The sequence below is a fragment of the Rissa tridactyla genome, chromosome 8 (assembly GCF_028500815.1).
Source record: "Rissa tridactyla isolate bRisTri1 chromosome 8, bRisTri1.patW.cur.20221130, whole genome shotgun sequence".
Taxonomy (NCBI): domain Eukaryota; kingdom Metazoa; phylum Chordata; class Aves; order Charadriiformes; family Laridae; genus Rissa; species Rissa tridactyla.
The window spans coordinates 5,509,648-5,528,379 of NC_071473.1; the positions used below are offsets into that span (position 1 = coordinate 5,509,648).

Sequence of the window (18,732 nt, forward strand, 5' to 3'; positions counted from 1 at the left end):
TGAAAGCCACATGGCAACATTAATCAGGTAGTGCAGGGCCAAAGGGAGCAGAAGCTCCCTGACCGACAAGTGAAAAATGTCTCCTCGTAAATCCCAACAGCTCACTGCGATAAGGGCTTGTAGTGGGTGTTTGGGCTGGTCACAGGGACCTCAGCAACTGCTCAGACTTGCTCCCACAATCCCACACTTGGATTGCATAGCAGCCCCTGCATGCTGTGCAAGATGCACAGACTGGTTAGGCTTGAAAAAGTCCATGCATTGCAGCCTCGTGTTCATCAGCATTATTTAGGTCAGATACTCACCAAGCCCTGCAAGCTGTGACGAAAGCGAAGACGGAGGTGCTGAGTTTCCGACCATTGGGCTCACTACAGCTGGAGAGCCAGGACCCAAATCTATTAAATTATCTTCTGTCACCTCATTCAGTACCTGTTGGGACACAAGAAATGCAGCAAGTTACACATGCCAGAGATTTCTTCTTGCAGTGCAATATTAAACACCAAAAAATAATGGGCGCTTCCTAAAAAGATGTCTCTTGCATACTGCAAAATGGACAGGTCTCTTGGATACTACGGTGATGAGTGCAGTATAAAATGGGTCAGCCACCAAAAAAACTCAGTTTGAGTGCTCAGCACAACAGGAAGCTCTCCTGGAGGTCATCTACATCTCTTGAGATTGATCTAATGTGTCTGTGTTCTCCACCTCTTTTAGCACCGGACCAACATCGGATTGAAGTCAAACTGAATTTGCTACCATCTTCCACATCAGGTGTAAACAGATGTCACACAAAGGAGTCACACTTCTTTGTTGTGACTAAAGTTACAACGCCTAAAGTCCACACAGACTCAAAAGCAATCAAAAAAGTTAATAGAGGAGAGAAAATCCATCAAGGATTGTAAATACACAGATATTTTAGTAGCAGTGTCTTCCTGAGCCAGAAATTGTCACTTGTGGTTTGCCGCATTCTTAGGCTCTTTTCCTGGTATCCACTATTAGCCACTACAGGGCCAGACAGGTAAAAGGTCTGATACTAGCGATATTAGTACGGGTAGTACGGTGTAGCTGCTGATATAATAAATGGAGTTAGGTACTTACTCCATTGCTGGCATTCTGTGTTGAACGTCCCGATCTGTATCGTTCAAATCTGTTTAGAAATAAATAAAAAAACCCAACATGGACTATCAAAGCTACCAATAAACGATGAAAACATGAGTTTATAACAAAGCCATGACATGCTTGCCACTGAACTTAGTTTTTGTTTGTTCAAGAAGGAACCCTGAAAGCTTCAACTCCAATCCAGGATAAAGGGAGGATAATTGCAGAAGTTGCATTTTTGGGGAATGTGGGTATTAACTAATCTGATCTTGCAGCACACACACGCCTGAAAAACACTGTAGGATTTGTCTTTGGTTGGTGTTGGGTTTTTGTTTTTATTTTTCATTAAGTGCTTCATGATAGACTATTCTGTTAGTCAAGGGACAAGAGGAACTGCAGCAAGATTGATGCTCCCAGGTAAATAAACTGAGTACCGCAGCAAGTCTTACTCCCACTTAACAGCTCCCTCTTGCTGCAATACATGTAAATTAGAAGCCATATGCATGCGAGCACAGCCCTACCCAGGCAGCACATGGCAAGAGAAACAATGATTAGCAGATTCACTTCATAAATGAATTCTGGCTCAGCGCAAAGATCGTCAGAGCCTACGTTCAAATAGGTTGGTACTTTTCAAGAATGAAAAGTAATGATGTTGGATAAAAATGCTCCTACTTCTTAGGGGAAGAAGTCTGGCTAGTCAAGATCTGGTCTCTTCTCTACTCCTTTCCCAACCAGCTGTGCATCTGGGGCCACAAACCTAAACCCAGCTTTCATGAACTCAAAAAAGCAGGGGGAACTACCTCCTCCCAAGGCCTGTCTGAGCCCAGTCTGATCGCCTTCCATACCAGGAAAAGCACCGTGATTTCTCTGAGGTTAGAGTTTTTCCTCATTTGAAAGAAGTTTCATATATAACCTCTCTTTTCAATAAAAACCCTATAATACTAATATATTCCTGTGGGTTTTCTCCCAGATGGACAAAATACATCAGGGAATCTCAGGCAAACTGAAATGTTTTCTTGATGTAACAAAGGGAAACGCAGACTTAAAGGGCAGCAAAAACAAATTCAGGCCCAAATTTCAATTTTAGGAAACCGTGGGTGTCTACTATTACTGGAAATCCAGCTCCCTTAGCTGGAAACCTAAGACACCTCCCACCTCTTATTTCTCACCAAAAGGCTTATGAACCACACGTTCGTTTACATCCAAAGCTTCACAGCGAAGGCTTGAGTCACTGACAGAGCTCGGTACCCATACTAGAAATCAGCGTGATGAATGTGGAGCTTTTGGAATAGTTGAGGAGGAACTGGAATTTATTGAAATGGTCAGACCAAGCTATTCTACTACAAATCGCTTGCTCACATCACTCAGCTCACCTTTCAGTGTATAATGACTACAAATACATTAGCCCCCGTCAGCAAAGTCGCAGATGGGGGAAATTAGGAAAAATATTAAGGGTGACCAGACTAAGCCTTAGCGGCAGTTACACTCTGCCACTTGCAGAATCATGCTCATGGCATGACACACATACCATTGCACACAAAAAGCCAGCATTTGTTTCAAAGTTTGCCCCATCTCCTCTGAATGACTCAATCAAAGACAAAATCGAGGCCACTGAGTCTTCTTTCCAGCTTTTGCTGTGACAGCCCAGATTCACATATCTAGAGCCCAATTTATTTTTAAAGGCTTGAGAAACAAAGCCCCGTGCTAAGAGCAAGGAACAAAGGGTACTCTTTAGTGCCCCGCTCCCCAGGCCTGTCATTACGGGGAAGATTAAACTTTCCCAAGACTGCTGTATCACGTGTCACCTACTGCAGCAGATGTGGCTGACAGCGCCTTTGTCTAACATGTCGAAAGTCCTATGACCCAAGTCCAGCCCCTGGGGATGATTCCCACAGACCATCTCAACTCTGCGTAAAACAGGCTTTTTTCAAGATTTTAAGTGTTACTTAAAAACAAAGCCCTTACATGCATGAAGGTGACGCCCACCTCAGGCAGCTCCCCTTGCACCAGTACTGGAACTAGAAAGCTCCGAGATCAGAAGACAGAGAGAGCTCACGGGAGCCTCCCTAAGCCAGGACGCAGCACAAGCATTTGTGCAGAGCCCAAGCGAGCAAGTAGAACCAGCCACTGTGGCCGTGCTATTTTCAGTCCCAAGTCCCTACATCTGTACAGCACCGCACAACAGGGACTTGCAGGCTCGAGTCTCTGCTAGTTCAGAGAGTTTTGCACAAGGTTGCCCTGCATTTTATGGCTATGCCCCACAAAAATTCAATGGCTAGGACAAAAAAAAATAAAATCATGGTATTAAAGGAAACAACTGAACCCAGAATGTTACCATAAAAGACCATAAAAAGACTTTGTAAATGCTAAATGCTTTCTGTGGTTTGGCTCTCCGTGTTTTGTGATGTTGGCCCAGATGGCCAGCTCTTGTCAACTGACCTATTTTACACTTAAGTGAAAACCCAGAATGTATGTAAATAGTTGATGGAAAAGGTGCCCCACCTTTCGTATCGGAGGAAGACGTTATTTAAATCATCATTCACATGCAGCAATTCCTCTGTGACTTCTTCATTGGACACTCGTGAGATAAGCTCCACAATTCTCTGCTGCATAGCTCTACAGGTTCGGTTCAGTTCCTAGGAGGAATGCATTGTGCACACACATTCTGATAAGCAGCTAGCAGTAAGTAGATTTAGTTGAGCTCTGTTCACAGCCAAACATATCCCCCAGCTGAGAAACACTAAGACAAGTCTATCTTTGCATGATTAAATGTCACCCAAAAGCACATCTAATCAAAGATGCCCTTCAGGAGACGATGGCATAAAACCTTGAGAGCCTATTTACAATTCAACATCCTGATTCTTCTGTAACTCCGAGCACTTCAGAAAATAAATATCTATATTTTAGTGATGTGTTTTAAGAATAAAACATGTTACTACAACAGCTTTCCAGAAGAGAGCTTTCAAGGAAAATTCAGTCTGGTCTTTTTGGCAATATGATCCCTAAAATCTAAAAGATGCACATGGTGGAACAAGTCGGGGAAAAAAGTTCATCAGGGCTAACACAAGTAGCCAAGTGTGTGCTAGGAAAAGAAGTGCTGAGGACACAGAACTTACCAACTACTCAGAACAGGAGGGTGAACACAAAACAAGGGGAAGGAGCATAAGAAGATGAGCACTCCACACACGTTTCAGTACTGAACTACGCACAGAAACGTTCCCTTCAACTGAGCAGATCCACAGACAAGAGGCTGCAGAAAGGCAGTGGGGAGTTTCAGAAGAAAATTTTAAAGAATATAGAGTAAGGGCATTTATTTTAGAAGTGTCTCATGCCAAGAAATCTAAGTTTGAGTTTGCCTAAACCAGGAGTTCTCATGCTTCCAGGACGTCTCTTCCATCAGCGATTACTTAGCAGAATTCTTTACTCCTGAAAGGCCTCAAGACCAAAGGTCAAAGCCGGCATGTTGAGGAGGAACTACAAGAAGAAACGTGACATATTGCATGGCGCCACTGATTAGGCCCACGGTTTTACTTCAATAAGCACTGACATTTCAACTAAAGCATGTCCCTCTGTCATCTTCTACCCCCCCACCCCAGCTCCACTTCACAGCAAAAATTCAGCCCTAAACAAGGATGACTTGTTGGTACACAACCTTCGGGATGAAAGCAAAGATGTGTTTGTTTTCCTTGCATGGTCTGACATCCTAAGCTCTGGATAAATTTCACCTAGTGCAATCCAGCTGCCTTAACAGCTTGAGGAATGTGTTCTCCAATGTCAGTTTTGATCCCATCACTTTAGAAGCAGATTGTGACATTTCAGAGGTTTGTTTGCTGCCTTTCCGAGAGGGCTGACAGTACCTATCTATTCTGCTCAGAGCTGGCTCTCCAGCAAGCTGTTTACATTTGGTTGTTGGAGAAAATGTCAGGAATTATTTAAGGAGGAGGGCTATATAAACCTCAAAGCAAGGAGTCCTTGCATGCAGCACCCAGCTCACAGCTTTCAAAAGACTAACCATCCTTTGTGATCAAAAACGGGTTCTCCCCAGCTCTGTGATTCAGGTTTAGGAAGCACCAGTCAAAGAAGGGAACCAGTTGGAATAAAGAATTGTTGCTGTCACTCCATTTTATGATCAAGTTCTTTCACCTTAAAGCTATGCTGTAAGGTTACGCTGTCAAGATGTTAGTAGTTGTTTCTGAATGTAAGCAAACTGTTTTACGCTGTTTTGGTCTGTTGTGCTTTCCTGGAAGCTTCTTTTGTTTTGAGCAGTCCGACCCAAATGGGCAGTAACTGAAAGGCTCTTTATTGCAAAGCCTCTCATCAGCTGCCATGATGGCTCTGAGACAAACACACAATACCGCTGCATGGGAGAGACCAGTTTTTGGATGGATTTCAAACTCTGATGTATCACAGAGAGCAATTCCCTGCCTTCCTCCAAATGTACTGCTGTGGCAGCCCATCCTCCCTGCTGGAGGATCAAAACAGAAGCCTATTTCAGAAGCCTATTTCTGAAGCTATGGAAAGGCAAATACCATGTTAAGGGCATCAGCTGGAATGCTAGATCGCAGCATTCCTCACCTGTGTTGCACGTGGTACCGTATTACTTTCCTCAGGCAAAAGGGCACCTTGCTACCACTGGCCGCGGGAAACAGGTATGAAGCCTGAGACATGAGCTCAACTGAAACTTTTCCCTTTTGAGATAATAAATCCTGTACTGGATTGAGACTTTCCAGCAAAGAAACCCCTTCTGATTACTCAGTCTAACCCTCCGGACAGCACAAAACTTTGCCTGAGTGCCTGCCTTAACGTTCAGGAGAAGCTACAGCACATCTTCTGGAAAAAAGATTTCAAGTGGCAGAGAATCCACAGACCCTTGACAACATTTAGTTCAGATGGAAGTGCTTTTTTTTTTGCACAGTGACCGGGAACACTTTGCCACTGTACAAGTGATGATGGAGGATGTAAAAGAAGCAGAAATGCTCAGGGCTTACAGAGCCTATTGCAATTTTAAGCTGCTTTGTGGCAAAGGAGACCTGATATTCAACGTTGGGAAAAATTTCTAGCTACACGGAGAAGAAAGCACTGGAACAAGTTCCAAGGGAAGTCAGGAAATCCTTGTCACTGGAAGCTTTAACAAATGAAGAACATCAAGTGATGAGAGTAACTGGGGTCAAGCGCAGTCCACATTGATTTTGTAAAACAAGCAAACCAAGGCAGTGAAGTGAACTACAACAAAAACCATCCCCCAGAGAAACTCAAGCGCAGAAAGGATCAGAATCATATTTGCTAGGAAACTGTAGGAAACTGTTACCTGGAGTAATTCAAGGTCTGAGGAATCCTCTTGTCCAGGTACCATTTCTGTCAGCATTTCAGACATCACTTTTGTATTCCCACGAACAATATCCAGTTCACTGCGCAGACGGGCAATCTAAATTGGGGTAAAATACAGCAAAATACTGCATAATCTTTTGGTTTAAGCAGATCATTTTCAAGAACTGACTTTGTGATACCTCTGCTTCTGTCTGACTTGATATCTTAGGCTCCAGACATTCTAGCAGGGTGGAAAAAAAGTAAAGACAAAAAGTTTACCCAGGAGAGAATTTTAGAAAAACAACGGAAAAAGAAAAGAATTTTGTAGAACCACTCACTATCATCACAAACCCAGATGTGCTACGCTTGCCTGGAAGGGAAGCAATTGAAACCAGCATCTAAAAACAGACCTCAGCTGCAGTAGACCTCGAGTGCCTCACTCAAGTGTGGGGAAGGATGTACAACTTCTGAGCAGGATCTTTGGCTCTGAATTTATTATTTTTGCAGAGAGAAAATAAGATCCTATATTAGGGCATTTGGAAGGGTCTTAGGGATACAGGCTTAATTCCTTGTTAGAAAGGCTTCCTGCATCTGCAAGATATTCTGTGCCTTTCAAGGAGGGGGGCTAATGAGAGTAACTGCTATCCTACTGCACAACCGCTGAGTTTTTCAGATCGTGAGGTTTCGTAACTGCTGCCATTGGGAGGCCATACAAACAAATCTAAAGCCCAGATTTTACTGTATAATAGGAGGAAAGACTACTAAGTAGAACCAGATCTAGGAGGCAATCAAAGTCAAAAGAGTTAAAATGAAAGTTCCTTTGCAAACTGGTTTCTAGTTTGATCTGCTGAGAGTCTCACTCAAAAGAATCATCATCCCAATACCTGTTCAGAATTAGCAGTGATGGGACCAGTCACATTCAGAGCTGGAGCCTGAGGAGCAGAATACGCCGTTGGAGAAGATGAGGAATAAGAACTGGTGCTCATCCTTTGCTGAGACTGTGAATTGTGCATATTTGCTGCAGGATCAACTTCAGGAACGCTCTGCCACATCAAAAAGACAAGAGTTCACAAGCTGAACTGTGACAGCACTTGCTTTGTCAGCAACCTCAGGCCAAATACGTTCAAATATAGAACATAATTGCACCTTGTGGAAAAGGTCAGTGTAGTTACAAGAACAGACTAGCAGGCCATCCCATAAACAGACAGCCGTAACAAAAATGCATGCCCGTATCTTTTGACTCAACCCACATGCGTTTAAGTCAACTTATCTTTACAAGAAAAATGAGAAGCAAAATAAAAACGAGCCAGAGATAAATAATTATAAATTATTTAAAACTAGGAATTAAGTTGCAGGCTTACAAAAAAATGATGTGATATATAGATACTGGATTTAATTAATCTTGACACAAGAATTGTAGTCTTTCAGTCCTTGATCACCTGCATTTACCACTTCAAAGACTCATTAACTTAAGCTTTCAGAGTGAATAATCAGAACACCTGTGATCATTAAGTTACTTTCTAGCAGCAGTTCTGTCAACTTTACAGACCTAACTTTTCAAAGGTGTAAAGATCACACGTTACCACAGGATCAGTGAGAGATTCAGACACCTTTAAAAGACAGGCAGGCCTTGGTTCAGGGTTATCACCAACAGAAACAACCATACTTTTGAGAAAAAGAAGTAAATCTCCATCATACACCCTGCTGGACTCTCTCTGAACAAATTAGCTGCATTTGACTGGTGGTTTTGTGGTACAAGACAAGTGTAGAACCTCCTCCAAACTCTTCTCTCAGATTGATGTTTGACTCAAGGGGGGAGACTCCATTAGCTTATCGGCATGTCAAATGCAGCTGCTCCATTATGCTTCTTCTACATGCCCTTTCATTATTAAAAAAGTCCTTACAGAAGTGAGAAAATGTGCCAAATTCAGAGAACGGGAGGGGAAAGAAGGGCAGTTACCAACTATTTAGACGTCTTGGAAAAATACCCCTGGAATCACGGTGTTGCAGCTTACCCTCTGTGGTGTGTGTATTGGAGACAGAGCATCGAGATCTGCCATGGGAAACTCTATGCCTTTCCTCTTGAGTTCTTCATAAATATGCACTACTCCAGTTAAATCAGGGCTACTTCGAAAGGCATCAGCCCAAGCCTGGAAAACATGAGGGATTATCCATAAACCTCCCAAATGATGTTCCAGCTCCACCCTGACCTCAGATACAGGCTACAAAAGCTTTCATGTATTTCAGCTTCAAAGGGAAGCTGTAATCATTAGACCTGGTCTAAAAGGTCCTGCAAATATTATTCAGACAGTCAAGTACACGTTTTATTCGAATATAAAATAGACAGGAACCCAGTGCGTAGCAGCTATGTCTAACGCCTGACATCATCAGAATCTGTAAATGCAAATGAAAACCCCTTCCAATCTCCTCTACTAAGCACTGACTGCGTGCTGATCTTTCCTTGCCTATTCAATGGCCAATGACCCACCAAAAAAAGTCGGTATGCAAGATTCAGATCTAAGCAAAATTCATAAAGTCATACAATAATCTTAGGTAATCTCAATTTACTTTCTGAAACACCCTCATTTCTTGCCAAATAAAAAAAAACCCATAGCTGTCAAGTTTTCTTCAGTATTTTATTTGGACCAAACTTATATAAAAAAGGCAGTTTCTGAGGTTCTTATACTGTGAAAGATGCAGTCCCGTGAGCAGCAGAACTAATGAAGCCTGGGCTCTTACAGAGCATATCCAACACTTAGACACCCCAGTGTGTCAAAAAGGACAAGTTTAAAGGGAGAATTTCCCACAGCCAGAACACTCATAACATCTCTCCCGCATGAATTCTCTCATGTCTAAAAAGACTTCAGTTCATATTTGAGCTTTTCCTTCCGTGGGAGTACTAAGTGTTTCTCTTCGCTAGCCAGCCTCCCATACTCATGAAGCTGCTAGGAGCATAATATCTTGAAAGCCTCTACCCCCTTTCACTTTTGCTGGAAATTAGCCAAGTATTAAAAATTTAGGGGAAGGAAAAATTGAAATATTATGACTCAATTAAAAACGAAGCATTCCCCAAACCCCCACATATGTGAGGCAGAGTATCAGTGTGCTGGATCCAGAACTACTGTGAGACGTGTGTGTGGGCTCTGAACTTAATTAATTTAGTCATCACTTTTACACTAGTTCTTTGACTATTTTTACTTTAAAAGCTGTTTTAACCCACTTCCTATATTTGAGAGGAGAGAAATCAAGGATAGTAAAACAAGAGAAGAAATAATATTAATATTTAACTTACATTCCTATTCTGTTCAATTCTAAGAACGAGCGTTTCCTACCCTACATGCCCAGGAGACAATCCATTATCAGCTGCAAGCTAACAATTCTGGGTTTGCTTCTCAGCTTTGTTAGAGAGTAAATTAACTGCATCAACTGTTCTGATGCAGTGCAAGTCCAAACAGCCCCATCTGAGCCAGAGAAAACAGCTCTGACTGCAAAGAGCCATTCTGTTTCCTTGGAACTGACCTTCCAAACCACCCCTAATTCTGATGGAGATATTGACTGTACAAGTAATTCTACCCTTGCACTTTCTCTGCATGTTCAATTTACATAAAAAGTCATCTGAATGATGCTTCTACATAATGGTGTTCCCCAATTCAACTCTATTTGCAAGTGAAAAATGTTAGGCAAGGGATGCTCTCTTTTAATAATCACTCAAAAGCAAACTTAGAGGCGGAAGTATGTTGCGTTGCTGCCCCCAACTTTTAATGAGGCTTGTTTGCCCAGGCGGATGTACTAAAGCATCCTCTTTTTCACTGGCTTCCTATAAATTTTGTTGTAGGCACTAATGACAGTGAATTCACTTCATTTGCACTCTACCTTTTTAATATATTGTTTCTTCTGCAACACTCCTCTCTGCACAAAGGACACTTTCATTTCTATTCTTCTGCCTGAGCTGGCAGCATTATCTTCATCAGTGTGTGTCTCAGAGGCCACAAGCAGGACTGGGCGCTATTGTTCTAAGTGCTGTCTACACACCTTGTAAGACAATCCCTGTCCTAGACAGCTTACAGTTCAACCAGGCAAAAGTAATATTAGGTTTACTTTACGGATAAGGAGCTACACACAGAGCTTAGGAGACCTGCCCATTGTCCGACCAAGTGTATGACAGAGGTGAGGTTGAATTCAAATCTCCTAAGACTTTGGGCCAGACTGTCAAAGGTAGATACTTAAGGATGCTGCTGTATAAATCCCACTTGGCACCTCAGTGTGTCCAAATAGGTTAATTAAATACCATTGCAAATCTTGCCCCTAAATCAGTGACCATCACAAAAATTTTTTTCCAGCGTTGGACACTTTTTAACACGTGTACTCTCCAAAGAATCTGCTGTGCCACTAGAAGTTTCCCCATGCTTCATCTTTGATAACAGTGCTCAGCTATTGGGCAGCAAAGTGGTATCAACTCTGAGGTGACACGCAAGCTCTTACCAGAGGCACAGCAATAAGGAATATTTCCAAGGCCTTTTTAGCAAGAAGAAGGAAGGATAAGCAATATGTAATAGATGCTAATTCATGTACACTGGGAAATAGGTTGAGAAAGTGAGACACAAGATGCCCAACATCTCAAAACAGTCAAGTCTCTAGCTAAGAAATTGTGTGTCAGCTTCATCTGCCCTTGCTATGGAAAGACCCAGGAGTACAAGAGCTGTATGGTTGGACACGTACACTGTTTGCACAGCTTTTTCCGTGCTTCCAAGTGCTATTAATCCTCTCATTTCTGTTCTTATTAATTCCCTGATATCAAATTCTAAAGAGCCTACAGCAAGGGAACAGAGCTGAGAAGAGATCAGACCCCTGGAAGGGAGTTAACTCCAACTGCAGGGAGCTCTAAAGAGCAAAGTCTAAGCTGAGCAAAGTGGTCACGACGTGCGGGATATTTCGGGTGTGCGTGTCCACAGGGCAGCTGAGATGAGTGACTGCAATCACTTTTCCAAACTTGTCAGGCAATCTGGAAAACAAAGTCCCCTACCACCTCCAGCTAAAGAGACACTAACAGAACCCACCCACAGGCAACTTTCATAATTCTCAAGCTTTTTATACCAACAGGCATTTAGTACCCAGGCTTTTAGCTCTACTGCACCAAGTCTACTCAGATAAAGCTCTGTTTGATACACTGAGGCTATGACTGCGGCTTTTTGGTTATGTTACAAATACTTCCATCTTAGTTGCATTGATGACTAGGAATCTACTTAAATCCAGGACCCAGCGTAACCAACATTCTCTAAAGCACTGTAGCAGAGCAAACAGTATGGAAACACGCACAGTTTCTCTTCATGGGACAGTATTTAACCTCATCTGGTGGTCACAGCATGCACCTGCTCTCCCACCAAAGCAGGCAGACACCCAAGGGCTCACTCAGATGCACAAGAATCGCTTTTAATAATTTCATTAATTTTGTGATTTTTTTTTTTTAAAGAAGCCTTGAGATCAGAGACCAGAAATAAAGGGACCCCACAGACCCCAATGCAATGCCCACCTAATTCCCCCACCCAGCCTATCTCCTGTTCGGAAATCACTTATTTACATTGTCATGCTCTAACGATGTCCTCGTATCTGTATATCCTAATAACAAATAAACCAGGAGAAATTCAACTGCGTGCTTTGCCACACAAATCAGAAGTATATCCGGAAAACTATGCTGCGCATTTCTAAGTACCTTCCCACAAGAAACACTGCAGCAGGTTTATATCATTTTAAATACGCAGTGTCTTTTAGTCTCTGGTGTATGCAATAGCCTGTAGGAGCTTAGTGATAAAGCTTCCTATAATTGTCAGATTTCCTCCAGGCAGGCACCAATGTTTCCTCATGTGTTGCTAATGGTTTGTGGAATTAACATGGCTGTTTATTGTTATGCTGCACAGAAGGAGAAGTGGCAGACAAGCCTACGTCTGAACTTCCCCACTGCAGGCAAGGATCTGATAGTGCACTTTTACTGCACAATAACCAGAGAAAAGACACCAAACCCATTTTAACTCCTATATGGTCATTTACTTTTCTATAACCATCTTTAAAAGGAATTCAGAACGCTTTCTAATGGAGGGAAACCGCTTCATTTTACGGTCAGGGAAACAGACACAGAAAGGTAAGTGTTCTGCAACTGACAGCGAAAGTGCGATCCTCTAATTTCCTGGCCTCAGATGACAAGCCCATCACAGAAGCAGGTCTCCAGCTTCTAGATTTGACTGTTAAATTGCAAAGCCATCCACTTATTTTAGAGCAGAGTGGTACCTCTCTAACTAGAATCCAGGCATTTCTGCCTGGATAAAATATCTATGCGTGTGCATGTCTGCTCTTCCCTGCCAATCTGGATATATTGTTTGTTTTTACGTATAAAAAACTTGCCACACTTTTAATGATGACAGCATGTTTAGCGATGCGTAGCACTGAAGCAGACAGTCCTTATTTCAGGCAGCAACATATGGAAGCAGAGACAAGGTGTGTACCTGAATCAGCGCTAGTACTTTATCCTGTACAATAGTGGGGGGGTTATTCTTGGGCGAGATGATTTTCACCAGAACACCATCTATGAAGTCACGGTTTGCCACTAAGACATGAAAGCGATGGCCACAGTTCTTCACACAGGTCTCCAACACCTACACACACACAAGAAAACATTCATTGTTGGAGCAAAGCTTGATCAAACACATAGCACCTATCTGGTTGGTTTCTCATTTTATCTTATCTTATTTTATCTTATTTTAATTTATCTTATTTTATTTTATTTTATTCTAAAACTTTTGATGGGAGGGAGAGAAGACAGAGGAGAAATCACACTTTTAATTCTTCTTTTCTTCCCCAATTTTACCAGAAAGCTTACTTTTCTACACACACATTTAGATGTACCTCACCCACCATTAACATATTGGGCACTTTTGTGATCTAACTTTGCCCGTTTTCAAGGTAAAAAAATATAAAGTTTCTTCCTCTTCAAAGCAGAACTTTCCAACCTGCGCAGCTGAACAGCTAAGTACACAGCATCACATCAAGAGCAGGTAAGACAGAGGACATCCTGTCACAGTGAGATATTATCGTGCTGTGCCACTCCACCATTTCCTATGTACCTGGAACACAGCTGGACCCACTTGCTCTGAGCTATAAGCCGCGTTTTAGAGTTGGGAATTCAGGTGAATGATCTTCGCTCATTCAAAACACTCCCTTGTGAATGCTCTGACAGGTTATACTTTGACACATTTTCCCCCTGCAACCTAGCTAGAGGCACCTTCCACTTGCCATTCAACTGCCATGGAAGAACAGCTGTTGATTTTTCCTCTGAAGAACATGATTAGCATGGAGATAAATCCAATGCGTCACTTCTCCTTACAGCCATGCCTAATAACCACTGCGACTCTCTATCTGGGGAGGCTGTAATTACTCTCCTAGTTCAGCTACCTTCATCAGCCCTGATGACACGGACTCATTCCTGATGAATTTCGCTGTTTCCAGCACAATAGATAATCTCATGGTTTGGTCTTTGGTGATCTGTCAAAATGACAATCCAGGATAGGAAATGGCAAAAAGACAGAAAGTACAGTCACGCTTCGTCAGGGAGATGCAACAAGAGCTGTGCGAAAGAATCATACAGATCACCTACCCACAGCAGCACAACTCGATCCAGTTACTGCTGCTCATTCCTCAGACCGCTGCGGCGCTGAGCCTGCCCAGCACCGCGCGCTCAGGAGTGCTGCATTACCCAGGAAACCCCTAGCTAAAGTCATCAGTAGCAAAGGTCACTGGCAAATTATCTCGCACCTTAGCAGTGCTGCCTAAATGCACAGAATATAATTTACACTTCATTGAGTGAAATTAGATCAGCATAAATTAGTTTGAGTCTCCTACAGAGATCCATTCACATGGGAAATTGTGCATCAACTACTTATGAAGCTGAAAATATGGCAAGTTCATCATCCTCACTTGCAGATATGCCCACAGCTGTTGTCTTGGAGGGAAGAAACAGCAGGACGCAGGGAGATGAGTAGAAGGGAAAGCCCCAAAGAGTACACAGACCCATTTGGGCTACTTTAACTTTCCTCAGTCAGTACTTGGGATGAATAAGAGCCCAGAAAAAAAGCAGAAATCAATTGAGTCAGAAAAACGCTACGCAAAGCTTCCAGCAACTCTCCCCAAGGAAGTGAGGAGGCAATTGGAGAGAAGAAAAGGGCAGAGCAGTGGCTGTTAAAGCAAATAGTGCGTTCATTCAAGAGAGTGCCAGGAAAAGGAAATGACAAAAGAAAAGGGTTCTGCCCTTCGAGGCATTCCAGCCTGCCCCCACTCACCGTCAGCGCCAGCATGACCTCTCTGTAATTTTTGTTTCCGTTCAGCCTCTTCTTCAGTGCTCGAATGGCATCCTTTGGGCTGAAGGAGAAACACACCATTTTTAGAAGACAGCTCAGGCGCTCTTCACATGCCATACATATAATGTGGGAAAAGGAATCCTTTACCATTTCCAGCTGGACATAAGCATGTGTGTTAACTTCAGATTGCTTGACGACAACCAAACTAGGGTCATGTAGAATTATGCGAGGAGACAAGATATCACAGAAGTCAAGACCAGAGCAATGCCCGAGGCCTCCAAAAAGGCAGGATGTTGATCAAGGAGGAAAGACTGACAGCCACTCAGAAAAAGGCTCAGGGCGTAAGACCAGCGATCAGTTCTCCTGCAAACTGCAAGCAGCACAGCTTTTCTGATGCTGAAGGAGATGTATCAGAGAAGCTCTCTACTCAAATAGCTGAAATTAATAGCATTGCAGCACTGCAAAGAGATACACCTGCTGAAAACAAGAACCCCAGAAGTACAACTGGGTACCCTCTCCAACAATACATTTTTCATGCCAGCCCTCCCAAGCAGAGACCGACCATGGAAAGTGCTGCATCATACAGTGGTTTTCTGAAATGTTTAAGGAGCAGGAAAACAAAGAAGCTTATATGCAAACCACATTCAAACTATGAGCATCTGCCCCCGGACTCACTGCATCTCTTCACATGCTGAGTACAACTGGATGAAGATTGTGCTCATGAACCTTTCAAAGTTTAGCGAAATAGCACATACCCTTCTTCTGTCTCGTTGATAATGTCACAGATCTCCATGTTAAGTGTCCAGTCTTCGCTCTGCAGAGAGCCATCTGTGGCCTTTTCTGTAAAGGAAAGAAAAATAAATCTTTTTATATCTTCCTCATTAGGTACTATACTTCAGTCCATCTTCAGTTACTCTCAGCTGAAACTATCCAGTAGAAGATAGAAAAAAAAAAAAAGTCCCCACTGACTGTAAGCAATGTCAAACTTTCTCTCCTTGTTTTAGGGATCAGCATAAAGGTTTCCAGACAGAATCAGTTATCCCTCGAGCTCACTACCTTCAGCCCACATAGATGGGCTGCTCTTCAAAGACTCCTGAATTCCTGGGAGAGTAGGAAAATGTCAGCTAATTCCAATTTGAACTTGTTGGATGCTGTGTTGCTGGCAAGTTATAAGGCAGGAAAATCTCCCCAAAATCAACATGACCTCCTCCCTGTTTCAGTAGGTAACACCGACACATCAATTGAGGGAGGAAAGATAGCAACTTGGAGACAGAATTCAAGGGAGCCCGGAATTTCAGTGTAGAAAGAACCACCAGCACATGAAAACATTTAGCACATGACAATTCAGGTCACAATATCATTCATGGGCACCCCTTTTTGCCTGGGATTCTTTTTACTCCTGTACCGCTGTCCCTCAATACTCGATTGCCAGGGGGCTGGGAACTGCTTCCCTCTGTCCCCAATGTCCTCTCCGTGCTGGAGCTACGTGCACATCTCCCAAGCACAGTCCGCCTTCCTCCCGACTCCCAAATGCTCCCTCACTATTTGCGTGGCAGGTAAGTCAGTCGCTCTGGCATCAGGCTAACTTCTATGGGAAGGATGACCTATAGCACTGTGACAGTGGCAGATGCCAACTGTTGGCAGTTTAATTTATAGTCGTCTGCAAGAGTAGCATAACCATAACTTCAAGTAATCAGTTGACAAGAACTATTTCCTCCTTGGGATTTCCTCCTAAATCAATATAGTTCTGTCTGGTGGTGCCTAGAACATCCCCTGAATTTTTCACACTTTTCACTTGCGGCATTCAAACCTTAGCTGCGTTACACTACCCACATTCAGAAACGCTATCGAGTTGAACATAAAGCCTGTTGCCAGAGAGACCTAAAAAGGGCACCTTTGAGATGAACACGACCTTCTCCTCTGTATTAGCCTAAGTTTTTCTACAGATCTCTGACATCCAATGTTGGAAGGCAAACAGGGTAAACAAAAGCACGTTTAAAATGTAAAACAAACCAAAACCCCCACCAACTTCTAAACATTTTAAAGCACAAACAAAACCACAGGTACCATCTTCCCCAGCTTTCCTTCTGTCTTTACCTCAGACCTCAATCTGTCCCCCAGAACAAGGCAGATTTTGTTTGAGAACACCAGACTCCAAGGACTTCTTCACACATCTCTCTTTCTGTTTACCAGCCACGTTTTTCCCATTAACATTTCTATCACTGTGACTGAGGATAGAGATGCCCACAGGCCACAATTATGGGACATTATTTAGAGAAAGGCTATGTGTCTGGGTAATTCAAGTTTCAGTGACTTGTCTACACCAGAGCAGTGGCAAAAGCAGCTCCACCAAGGACAGCAATTACAGAAGTCTGAGACAAACCAGGCAGCACATGCAAAATCCAAGCAGAGAGTGCTGAAAAGAAGCCATCTGTCTCTGGAATGGAGAGGGCCCTGTGGAAAAGGAGATTATGGAACAGGAGATTGTTCTTTGCAGGCCTCAATTCCCATTCAGAGAGGCAGTGCTGCGAGACGCACACAGATCGCCGTGTCTCACCAACCGGGGAGGAAACAGAGATGGCAAAACTCCCAGCTGTGCCATCTTCACCTCTGGGTCTTTTCCAGCCATCACCACCTCATGTGGAGTTCTCTTTGGCAATGAAAACTCTTTCTGTTTGAGGAGGAGCCTCAGAGAGATGCATGGCTTCCAAAATGTCCAATAAATACTGGAGAGGTTATTGAGCATTTTTAATTTACTGCATTTTGGATACGTTGGGCAGGGATTCTCTTAAGGAAGAGTGCAGGCAGAGCTGTTTAATCTTTTCTGGGATACAGGAATTCATCTCTGTGCAAAGTTACTTGTAACAATTGGGTTTTTAGTTGCATTTTGTTCTTCTACTGTACATAACACTTCATTGCTATAAAATGTCATCTGCCTTCACCTCCATATAGTCCTCGTTCCTTAGGAAAACGTTTTATTTAATATTAGAGAAAAACCCTTAACAGTCAGGGATATAAAAAAATCACTACATCTGCTCTGCTGGAGAAGGTGATCTCCAAAGCTGCAAAGGATTTATAAACACAGTGCCACAAAATGAGAGATTACGCCTTAAATAAAGGGTATTCCTTAAGCTGGGCGTATGATTTGTTTTCTTAATCTAAAACTGTATTAACAAATTTGTGTGTTCTTGACAGCATTTGGCGTCAGGCAGCAACTTAGCGATGTTCGTACTCTCTGGTCTGCTATAATCACTTTTTATAAATGATTGCAGAAAATGCTGATCCTGCACAAAGTTGTGCTAGCCGCCACTTTGTTCATTGCGCTTGTAAAACCCATTTAGTTAAGGTTGATTTTGACAAAATGTGTATATGCCAGTACTCCACAGCTAAAAACTGTGATATTTTGGAGATGGTAAAGAGATGCTGCTGCAGCACTGTACGGAGGGTAGCACACACTCGTCTGGGGTCCTCAATAACCTCATTCATATTTCCCTTCTGAGAACCACGTGGGAAAACGAAATCCCCTTTCTCCCAGAAAGTTTGGTTACCGCCTTTTTATTTTTGCATTTCTGTTCTTTAGTTGGAGTAATACGTGGCTGAGACTGTGTGGGTTTAAGACGTAACATTTGTCTTTTTGAGAATTAGTTCTTTTCCCCTTGGGTAATTGTTAATTCGAATAAGAGTCGGGAGCTAATTTTAGTCTCTTCTTCAGCGACAGAGAGCACACAAGCACTTGTCATCTGTAGTCGTTTGTCCTTTGTAGGGTGTGTGACCCAGATTTGCTGCTGCAGCACTCTCTCAACTGTTAGAAAGGAGTTAACTGACTGCAGAGAAGGCATGCGAGTTGGTGTGTGATTTGTTTGAAGAACAGTATTACGCTGAAATGAACTGAAAGCCTGTAGAGCTCTTCCAGAACCAAAACACAGTGGGTCATCACTTCTGGATTTCTGGTGAAACAGCTCTGCCTGCACTCCTCCTTAAGAGATTC

At 42.8% G+C, this 18,732-nt stretch overlaps 1 protein-coding gene across 7 annotated transcripts in view; it reads right to left on the reverse strand.

Moving 5' to 3' along the window:
- Positions 1-18,732, reverse strand: part of TOM1L2 (target of myb1 like 2 membrane trafficking protein) — a 58,171-nt gene that overhangs the window by 22,344 nt on the left and 17,095 nt on the right. For all 7 annotated transcript variants that reach the window (XM_054211391.1, XM_054211385.1, XM_054211384.1 and 4 more), the window contains exons 2-10: positions 15,500-15,584; positions 14,727-14,805; positions 12,897-13,046; positions 8,415-8,549; positions 7,284-7,442; positions 6,401-6,517; positions 3,595-3,728; positions 1,093-1,141; positions 303-426 (exon numbers count right to left, since the gene is read on the reverse strand). In XM_054211391.1, coding sequence (XP_054067366.1) covers positions 303-426; positions 1,093-1,141; positions 3,595-3,728; positions 6,401-6,517; positions 7,284-7,442; positions 8,415-8,549; positions 12,897-13,046; positions 14,727-14,805; positions 15,500-15,584 — 1,032 coding nt within the window. The remainder of the gene's footprint in view (positions 1-302; positions 427-1,092; positions 1,142-3,594; positions 3,729-6,400; positions 6,518-7,283; positions 7,443-8,414; positions 8,550-12,896; positions 13,047-14,726; positions 14,806-15,499; positions 15,585-18,732) is intronic.